The following is a 10,071-nucleotide window of genomic DNA, read 5'->3' as shown; positions in this document are numbered from 1 at the left end:
ATCATATATACTGTTAATACTGTGTAGGCTATATTTAATTAAATGTATAGGATGGGTGCGATCAGGACGATGTCCTGATGTTATAGGCTACCCATCTTGAAGCCTAATTTGTAAATGCCTCCGTTATGAGCTGCATATCACCTATCATAACCCAAAAACATACTCCTGTTTATGTTTTTCTTGTCATAAACAAATTATCCATTTCATGTTTAGATTAAAGATTAGTTCAAGAGCGAGAGGAAGGAAGGATGCACTTAACAAGCAAAGACTGTCTAGTTTACAAGTATTATAACAGGGCCTGAATTAATAACCTGGATATGAATCATACTGTGTACCGGATATTCTTTCATTTTAGTTGAGAAAGGACAATGGGCATGCTAATTGTAGCCTCTGGAAAGAGTGTGACATTATCCATCATAATTGTGTTTTCTGATCTTGAAGGAGCTTAGCATTCCACCAAGAACGTTAAGTAAGTAGGTACGGTCTTTCAAGTTGATTTATTTTGAATCAAGGTAGCTTACGCTATTAACTTAAGGTAACGTAGCTAAGGTAAACATTGTTAGCACTAGTTATCTACATTGCTAAAGTTAGCCAACTAGCTAGCATACGAAAACCAGTGGCTTTAAAAAAAAAGTGGCTAAGTGGCTTTAAAAAAACGAATCTTAGCTAGTTACCGATGGTGTCGTTTCATTTATTGTGACCACGTTTTTGTTGCTTTGTGTAACTAAATAGCGTTTAGCAAGCTAGCTAACGTTCGTCAATTTAAATTGAAACGAGTTGACGTAACGACGTTAGTTTGTTAGCTAGCTACATACGAGCTCCTAATTAGCTAACTAGTTACGTTTCCACAATCACAAGCTGCTTGTGGCTTGGTGGTTATCCAGTTATCTGGGTGGTTTATCTAGCTAACGTTAGCTAGTCATTTAGGATTAGCGAAATTGAACAATGTCATGTAGCTAACTTAACTAGCTAGTAGCTACTGTACTGACTGTAACGTTAGATGTTTGTTGTTAACAACAATGACCTACCTAGCTTCCTGACTGTTGTGATTAACGTTAGCTACTAATGTCAAAGATTATATATATATATATATACTGGCTATATATATATATATATACTGGCTATGCTATTGTATATAGCTAGCCTGGACCTCTGCCTGTCTGAGTGGGCTAACTATCTACTGTAGCTACGTCGTTGTTGGCTTGGTGCATTTAGCTAGCCTAGAAAGCCAGTCATCATTGCCTATTTTCCATGTTGATGTTTAGTAAACTTCTTGAGAGAGTTACGTCACTGATATTATGACTGACAGACATGTTGTGTATATTTGTTTCCCTTGCTCAAATAAGTGTGTCATTCTTATTTTAAAGGGATACACCGTGCAAGATGATTTGGCCTAGAAGCTAGCTGTTATCATTACATTAGTAACTTTCTGTTTGGTTGGCTTGCGAGCTATAGGCATGGTAGACGCTAACATTAACGTTACTAGTTAAGCTACACAATAGAGAGAGCGTAGCTACCTATCTAGATGCTGAAACATGAGTTTAGATAATCAACCTAATTTCATGTTAAAATGAATTTCTTTGTTTGCGTTTATGCTCTTTCAGTTCCGTTTTTTACTGTTTTGCCAGGTGTGAAGTGTTTTGTCCCTCTTTTTTTTAATTATAGGAAAGCAGTTTAAGTATTCAGACAACACAGAAGTTGTTGGGATTTCTGCATCCCCGTTGTCATCTTCCACCCCTAACAAAGTGATGACCTCACAGCAGCATCCCCTCCCCAATGCAAACGTCAACCCTCCCCTCCTTGTCCCCCAGAACTCTTCAGCTCACCACGGTAGGCCTCACATTCACCCAAACCAGCTGGACTCTACTCAGAGTAGTGCTGCGGGGCACCTTGCCCCCCACAGAGGTCTGATGGGTGGTGTGGGGTCCTCATCAGTGGGGACCTCCAGCGGAGTGGCAGTGAACAGGGGCGCCTCGGCCTCCTGCACTAACTCTGCCATTTCCAGGAGGCCCTCGTCGGGACGCTTCGAACCCTGGCCCGAGGAGGCCGTAGACAACACTTACGGCTTGTACTCGCTGCACCGCATGTTTGACATAGTGGGAGCCCAGCTTACACACCGTGACGTGCGAGTACTCTCCTTCCTGTTCGTGGACGTCATCGACGAGTATGAGCGCGGAGGCATCAGGAGCGGCCGGGACTTCTTGCTAGCTCTGGAGCGCCAGGGGCGCTGTGATGAGACCAATTTCAGACACGTCCTGCAGCTGCTCCGTATCATCACACGGCACGACCTGCTGCCCTATGTCACACTCAGGAAGAGACAGACCGGTGAGTGGTGGTTTCCTTCTCAACCTTTGCCTTTTTCAGGCCCACTAAAATTCTATTGAAAATGAAAAAGCAAACTAAATCTATTGGCGTCAAGGCAGAAAACGTAGGTTGCCGATCCCCAAAATGTTATGTTGTCAGTCTCCAAAATGTTATGCCAAACATTTTTTACCACTTTTCGCCAACTTCTTGAAAACACACTTTGCGTTTTCTTAGTTAATAATTGACCATTTGCATTAAATGTAAATATTAAGTCACTAACCAAAAGCATTGCTGTGCTTTGCTTTTCAGTGTGCCCAGACCCAGTGGATAAGTACCTGGAAGAGACTTCAGTGCGTTATGTGTCCCCCAGAGGAGGAGAGAGCAGGGAGGCTACACCCCACAGGAGGACAGGTGAATGTGACTTTGCATGTATACATCTACATACAGTATGTGTGTGTAGTATGGGGGGAGTAATAAAGTTGGTGGAAATAGTGAAATTAATACATCTCTAAATATCTTAGCATTTTTTCCCCTACTCCACTAACAGGCCCCCAACCAGTAATATGCTGTTCTCCATCGGGGCCCCAGGTGGGCCCCCCCCGCACCAAGCCAGGCCCCCCATTACCGAGCCGCAAAAGGAAGAGGGCCCACACCACAGGAGACTGCAGGGAGAAGCAAACCTGTGGTAAGGGAATTCAAAAGAAACTGTTTTGTATAGTAACTTTATGCCTTCAGAGGTTGCATGTGTGTATTTACTTTGACAGTTCTTTCATGACAAGGAATTACAAAAGAGTTGGCTATCTGCGACCAAACTATACAGTTGCTGAATTAAGTAATTCCTTGACTGTAATGTTTCCATCGCATTAGACGACACACACTTCCTCTCTATAACCATTCCACTTGCTCTTCCCTATTCACCCCACACCCCTGCAGACATCCGCCTACGAGTGCGCGCCGAGTACTGCCAGCACGAATCAGCGCTTCAGGGAAACGTCTTCTCCAACAAGCAGGAGGCTCTGGAGAGGCAGTTTGAGAGGTTCAACCAGGCAAACACTATTCTCAAGTCCCGGGACCTGGGCTCCATCATCTGTGACATCAAGTTCTCGGAGCTCACATACCTAGATGCTTTCTGGCGGGATTATATCAACGGCTCCCTGCTGGAGGCCCTGAAGGGCGTCTTCATCACAGACTCACTCAAACAGGCAGTGGGCCATGAGGCCATCAAACTGCTGGTCAATGTGGATGAGGAGGACTATCAGGCCGGCCGCCGCAAGCTGCTCCGGAACCTGGTCACTGGAGGTGGGGCTGGGGCCGGGGCTGCTGCCACACCCGAAGGGAGCAGAGGGACTCCATCCTCTTAGAAGCGCATGTCTGCTTCTTTTAGCAGGGGGGCACCCACATTAAGATAACTTAACGGCGAGGACAGAAGCAAGGAAAGTATAAAGTACGTTCTGATTCAGGAAGAAGTATGAGGAAGAATGCTGGGTGCCCTGCCCTTTCATCTATGAAGGGAATGTGAAATTAAAGTGAGCAAGAGTAAGTTGAGTTAGATGTATGGAACACAGACATAAGATAAGTGTTTTGAATGTTGAAGGTTTAGTTTTTTCTGCTGGAAGGACAATGCTAATATTTTATATTGTAACTTGTGAATTGACTATAAAATCTGATTTAACATTTTCTTTTAGTATCACACCGCTCTTTGCCATAAAGTGTTCTTGAAATGCCCCCAAATAGACTATTACTACACATGGCTATAAACAAGTCCCTGTTGGAACATTTAGCATTTTGTTTACTGCCAGACAGGGACAAAATCATTGTAAGCCAGGGACATGCCATCATTATAATGATTTGGTAGTAAATAATTTAAAAATATTTTTGGTATGTTGTCAAATGAACAATTCTTGTGTGGATCATTCTTGATGATTTGGTTCAAAAGGATTGAAAAGATTAAGCGTACTGAGTGGTTTCAGATGTGCTTGAAAATTGCAATACAAAATTCAACAACAGAATGCAGTAATAAGTATGAAAAAAAACGGCAAGTCATTTTGAAATAATTTTGACCCCAAATACTGTATCAACCCTCATCTCAAATACAAATGTCCTTTTTTAATGTGTATTCACCCATGGCTCTGACTTCTATTTCTTGATTTGCTTGTCAATATTAGAATTTAATCAGAAAGACGCATTCATTAAAGCTGGACTCTTTAGTGGTGAAACTGCCACGTCTGTTTGCGATATTACAACAACAAAGACGGTACTTCAAACAACACCGTTTTTCCCCCTCTGACATCTCACATCGTTGCAAGCATGATAGAACAGCAGAGTGGGTACCACAATGCACTGCTGCTCTGTTTCCAAAACAAAAACACCAGGGGTTTTTAAAACAACTTTAACAATTGTTTTATTATAGTTTTATTATATTTGTGTTACAACCAACATACAAAGTTCCCCCCTTGTTTTTGCTTTTTAATTGTAATTTCATGTAAAGAGAAAAGGCTCTACACACTGCATTTAGTACTTTCAACCATTTATTTGGGGAAGTACATTGGTAGCACCATTTTGTTTGATTGAGTTCATCAATATCATACATTTTACTACAACTGTATAATTAGGTATATTGTGTTTCATGCAAATGTACAAGACCAGAGTAGTTGGTGATTTATTTTGGACCACATTTTCAAGACATCTTTGTCCACAGTTCATTATCCTACAATCAATCTGACACAATGTAGCATGGTGTAGTGCTATACAAGTTAGGAGCCTCTGATACTTGCTTTCGGAAACAAGGAAACTTTAAACATGTTTTACCGCCTTGGACCAATCAGTAAGTTTAGTCAAAATTGGCCCAGTGCTGTCTGAGATATCGTGTGTGATGAACGTACAGGCAGAGTCAAATCCACAGATGATTAACATTGATCAGATTGCCATCTGATAAAATATTTAATACTGTTGGCTATACCTTTGACATATGAGGGTGTTTTCTAGGCAACATTTATAGGTTGTGAGGTTGGCTTTCATAGATGCAGCAAGGTCAAGAGCAGTGATGTGTTGGAAAGTGGTTCACTTCATACTTGTTTGCATTGTAAGAATGTCCTCAGTCTCATATACAGATGTGGTCAAATATATTGGCACCCTTGCTTGATTCACTATTTATTCTAAAATAAGTTGAAATTAAAACATATTTTGGATTTTACAAGTGTATTTGTTTGATTTACAACAGCACATGGGCATGAAGAACAAAAACATTTTTTCCGATTTTTCCCTTCAAAGTAAAAAATGGCCTGGACTAATTAATATAGTCTAATTAATTTGGTTGGAGGCATGATTCTCATTTACTGCATAATTTTACTTACTCACCTGTTGTAAGTTGCAGGTGCCTATGGGGTAAAAATTGCCATTCAATCAGTTTTGAAAAGAACAAACTGAAGATTCTACTCCATTGCGCTCTATTGTGAAATGCAAGAGTGCGAATATATTTGACTGCATCTGTAGGCTACAGCAGTTGTCTGCCTCTGTTTAACAGTGTATAATGTGTACATCAGTTACTTTAAACGGATGTTCAATATCTATACGATTCCACATGAAAAGGCAATATAGTTCATCAGAGTGCAGTATCTGTTATATTTGTATTCCCCTAATATGTTTTAATTTGTGTTGGTAAATTAATGTTATAGCTGACAAGATTAGCATTTTAGCGCTGCTACTTTGTCTTAGATTTTTCCTTGGATCAATGAACTTTTATGGAAGATTAAAGGATTTTGCCAACTGCTTTCAAAATTCACTCTTGCTTTTAACTCTTGTTAAAATTATCAGTGACATTTCCCTTTACCTTTCCATGTATTAAATAAAAGAGCTAGTCATATTTGGTACTAAAATCTAATCTTGGTACATAAAAGGTTCTGCCAGGTTCTGTTTTGAGTAAGAAGACCAGAAATTAAATTCACATTGTTTTGCAATATGTCATGTGCCATCTTTTATTTCAGTTTTACTGCTACTTTTTTACATTTTCTTGCTTTTAGATGAGAAAAATACATTTAAAAGGAATTCTTACCCAATTATCTATAGATTTTCTTTTAAAGAGTCCCCTCAGCCAACTGACGTTATTGAGGAGTTTGTCATAACACACATTTAAGCAAGTATTACGATGCAATACAGCTGTTCATGTTTCCCTAATGGAATATAACACAAAGTTGCAAATTGGTATCTATTATATAGGTTCTATGTTAATTGTTTTTAAGCCTTAATAGATTGCATGTCTAGTTATGATCCCCAGAAACATGAGACAACTTCTGTAGATAATTCAATAGGCTATATTCTTTGCAACTTTTTAAAATGCATTTTTCTTGTCTAGTGCAAGCAAATGGAACTGGTCATAAATTGGAGAGATATTGTCAATACATACCATACAGCAGATGGGAAGGAGCACTTTATTTTTTCTCTGTTCTAAATATTCTCCTCTAGCACACAAACATAGTCAAATCCCCTACTCAGAAATCTTGGACATAAAAGCAAGAAATGCATCACATTGTTTGCCCATATTTGCTGTATGTTGTTATTTTGTAATTATTTTATTTGTGCTGACCAAAAAAGAGATTGTGGTTTTACGTGAATATTTACATTGATGTGTGGCTGGTACATTTGTCTGCACAAATAAAATAAAAAAAGTTGTTTAAAAGTCAATAAAAATGTTGTGTAAATAATGTGACATTTTGAGCAGATTGCATTGATTTGACATTTGCTAAACTACTGTTTTTATTTTATTCCTAGAAATAGAATGATTGAGGATGACAGAAACCATCTCAAGTCTAATGAAAACATTTGTTATTTTGACAATGTTTCATGCCCATTTGTGTTGTTGTAGAATATTGTAGTTGCGTAGATGTATATACTGTAGTATGTAAAACTGGAATTCTTCAGTTTTTCCTTTTTCTTTCGGCAAAGAGCCCTACCTAGAACCCTGCAAGTCATTAGGGTTAGTAGCAGGACAGAGACAACAGTCAGGAGAAGTACCAGTACATCCCCATTATGGTAAGCATACCAGGGCATCTTGTCAGACTCGGTGCTCAAGTGTGCTGCACCCTTGTACCTCATAGCCAATTCTAGCCAGAAGATGGCGTTGTCCATTGGTTTGAAAGGTGTATCGAGGTGGAGCTTTGACATCCTGTGCATATTCTCTCTGTAGGGCTTACTCTTGTCCAGGGCCTTAGGTTCCACCTCTAGGTCCGTCGCCACGAGAATCTTAGCCACACCCATGGCCTTTAGACGAAGCATGTTGTCAAACTGGTCAAAGATGAGAGGAAGGCCTAACATGGGAACCCCATGGTAGATGGCTTTGTAGATCCCATTGGTGCCCCTGTGTGTCACAAAGGCTCTTGTTTTTGGATGGCCAAGTAGGTCGTTCTGAGGCAGCCAGTTCACCAGCAGTGTGTTGTTGCCTAGAGTAGAGGGCTTCTCTCCTGTATGTCTCCACACCACCTTCTGAGGCCGGCGGGCGAAGGCAGCTGCAATTATCTCTGATATCTCCGGGAGGAGGCTACCCAGCAGACTCCCCAAAGATATGACCACGACCCCATGTTCCCCCGAGCTCTGCACAAATGCCTCTAACTCCGCAGGCAAAGGCTTAGAGGGCTTACACTGGAAGCCCCCCATGCAGACCACACTGGGCATGGTAGGGCTTGGAAACTCGAACACAACGTCCACTCTCAGCCATAGGTCAGCCCCCTGAATGAGAGAATAGATATTGGTGTTTGGATCGATTAATTTGTTGATCAGACCCTGGTATAGAGGTCTTGTTATGCCATAATCAATATAAAGAGAGATCCCATAATGCAAGAAGTTTCAGTTTGTTGACAAAACTATTTGTGACCAGTGACCCAATAGTTGGTATGTAAGAAAGGGGCGAAGGTGCAATCGCAAAGTGTCCTTCTGCATTGGTGATCCAACAAACATTGAGCACAATAGGAAGACCCAAGTAACTCCCCAATACAACTCCAGGATCTGTCAATATTAAATCAAAATTGGCTGCCTTCAGCTTCTCCATTAACTGTTTGTTCTCCATTGCTAAGCGGGCCATTTCAGCACTGCAGCGATGGGCCGCCTCCAGCAAATGAATGTTTTCTTTCTTTAGCTTGATGAAGGACAAAATGGAGCGCTCTCGTGTCCATATCTCTAGGCTCCTCTTCAGGAAGGATGCCATATACTGCGGGTCTTCCAGACTGCTGGCCCTGGGCACGGGCAATGTGATGGAGGAGTAGTGGCGGGCGTGTTCAGGGATGTACCAGCTGGTGGATGAGCGGACCACTGTTAAAGTGTGACCCGCAGGTCCAGCTCTCGCAGGAGGATGTCCATGTTGAGCCAATGGCTGCCGTCCACAGGGTACACCAGGATGTTGCCAGCCTGGCTCTGAGCTGGGAACACCCACAGGAGACAGGTCAGAAGGAGGAGAGCAGGACATGGAGGGAAGCAGGGTGGGGCTGCCACAGTGACTTTCATGGTTTGTCTGTCGAGGAAAAGGAACGTAACAAATACGGTTGCTTTCGGTATTTTAAAGTGTTTTCATTGACCACTGCTTTCCACCCTGTCTCACCACACACACAGGCATTAATTCATGTGACTATTGTCTCAAACATACAGTTACCTTCCAAAATAAAGGAAACACCAACATAAAGTGTCTTAAGGTCTTTGGGCCACCACAAGTCAGAACAGCTTCAGTGCACCTTGGCATAGATTCTACAAGTGTCTGGAACTCTATGGTAGGGATGCCACACCATTCTTCCACGAGAAATTCCATCATTTGGTGTTTTGTTGATGTCTCTTGCGCCACTCTAGAATCTCCCATAAGTGTTAAATTGTGGGTGAGATCTGGTGACTGAGACCGGTACGGTGTATGATTTAAATCATTTTCATTTTCATGCTCATCAAACCATTCAGTGACCACTCGTGCCCTGTGGATGAGGGCATTGTCATCCTATGGCGGCTTAACCATGGTAGCCAAAATAATGGCCTGCTCAGCAGTTTTATACATGACCCTAAGCATGATGGGATGTTAATTGCTTAATTGAACCACACCTGTGTGGAAGCACCTGCTTTCATACTTTGTATCCCTCATTTACTCAAGTGTTTCCCTTATTTTGTCAATTACCTGTATCTAACCAAGTATAACAGTTTGTGTGTGTATTGGTTGCATATTTTCAGACTGCCAGTGATAAAGAGTTGAGTTACTGCAACTCCAAGACTTGCCGTCAGAAGAGGATATGAAGCTGGCTAGGCAGATATGTGGGTAGGTGAGGACATTATTGATAATAATTCATGCTTAGATTAAAAAAAGATGAGAGTTGCATTCGAATAGCAGTAGTTGTAGTCATGTTGTACACTTGAACCAAAGTTGGGTCCCTCCCTTTACCTGACACCAACCTTTGTGAGAGCCACAATGGACATGGTCAAACAAGTTTTGACTAGATAATGGACTTTTGTGTGATGATATGTACTGTGCATAGATATGATCTCATTCAGTGTAATCAGAGGGAGGCAAGAGCAATGTGTTCGACAAATGTGAAGATTCTAGAGGAAATTACATTTCTGAAACTGGGAGGTCACCGAAAGCAAAATGTGCTATTGAACCAATTCTCGGTTCAAGTAAATTCATGCTACTGATTAAGCTTGAGGATCTTAAGCTTGAGGATCTCCTTTCTGTTACTCATTTACAGAAAATCATAACATTTGGATAACACTTGTTGATATCACTTTCAACTTTTCCTGAATCCAAAA

At 41.2% G+C, this 10,071-nt stretch overlaps 1 protein-coding gene and 1 pseudogene across 5 annotated transcripts; one reads left to right on the top strand and one right to left on the bottom strand.

Annotated features, from left to right (window-relative positions):
* Nucleotides 1–336: 336 nt before the first annotated feature.
* Nucleotides 337–7,009, top strand: dedd (death effector domain containing). Of its 5 annotated transcripts, none has more exons than XM_064922862.1 (5): nucleotides 337–469; nucleotides 1,812–2,325; nucleotides 2,614–2,715; nucleotides 2,852–2,989; nucleotides 3,238–7,009. In XM_064922862.1, exons 2-5 carry the CDS (start codon nucleotides 1,911–1,913, stop codon nucleotides 3,663–3,665), a joined length of 1,083 nt encoding a protein of 360 aa, XP_064778934.1. In that variant the 5' UTR covers nucleotides 337–469; nucleotides 1,812–1,910; the 3' UTR covers nucleotides 3,666–7,009. The 5 variants fall into 5 exon arrangements, with proteins under 5 accessions (XP_064778934.1, XP_064778931.1, XP_064778933.1 ...); XM_064922859.1 differs by having other exon boundaries at nucleotides 1,666–2,325; XM_064922861.1 differs by having other exon boundaries at nucleotides 337–473; nucleotides 1,666–2,325.
* A 116-nt stretch (nucleotides 7,010–7,125) lies between these two features.
* LOC135559339 (UDP-glucuronosyltransferase 2C1-like) lies at nucleotides 7,126–8,796 on the bottom strand (annotated as a pseudogene).
* Between the last annotated feature and the right edge of the window lie 1,275 nt (nucleotides 8,797–10,071).

Source organism: Oncorhynchus masou, chromosome 18 (genome assembly GCF_036934945.1).
Source record: "Oncorhynchus masou masou isolate Uvic2021 chromosome 18, UVic_Omas_1.1, whole genome shotgun sequence".
NCBI lineage: Eukaryota > Metazoa > Chordata > Actinopteri > Salmoniformes > Salmonidae > Oncorhynchus > Oncorhynchus masou.
This window is presented reverse-complemented; position numbering and strand designations above follow the sequence as displayed.

Excerpts from the sequence above, each read along its gene's own strand:
- dedd (XM_064922859.1), top strand. The coding sequence starts at position 1,749 with ATGACCTCACAGCAGCATCCCCTCCCCAATGCAAACGTCAACCCTCCC. Across the intron at positions 2,326-2,613 it reads ACTCAGGAAGAGACAGACCG|TGTGCCCAGACCCAGTGGAT; the intron begins GTGAGTGGTGGT and ends TTTGCTTTTCAG. Across the intron at positions 2,716-2,851 it reads TACACCCCACAGGAGGACAG|GCCCCCAACCAGTAATATGC; the intron begins GTGAATGTGACT and ends CTCCACTAACAG.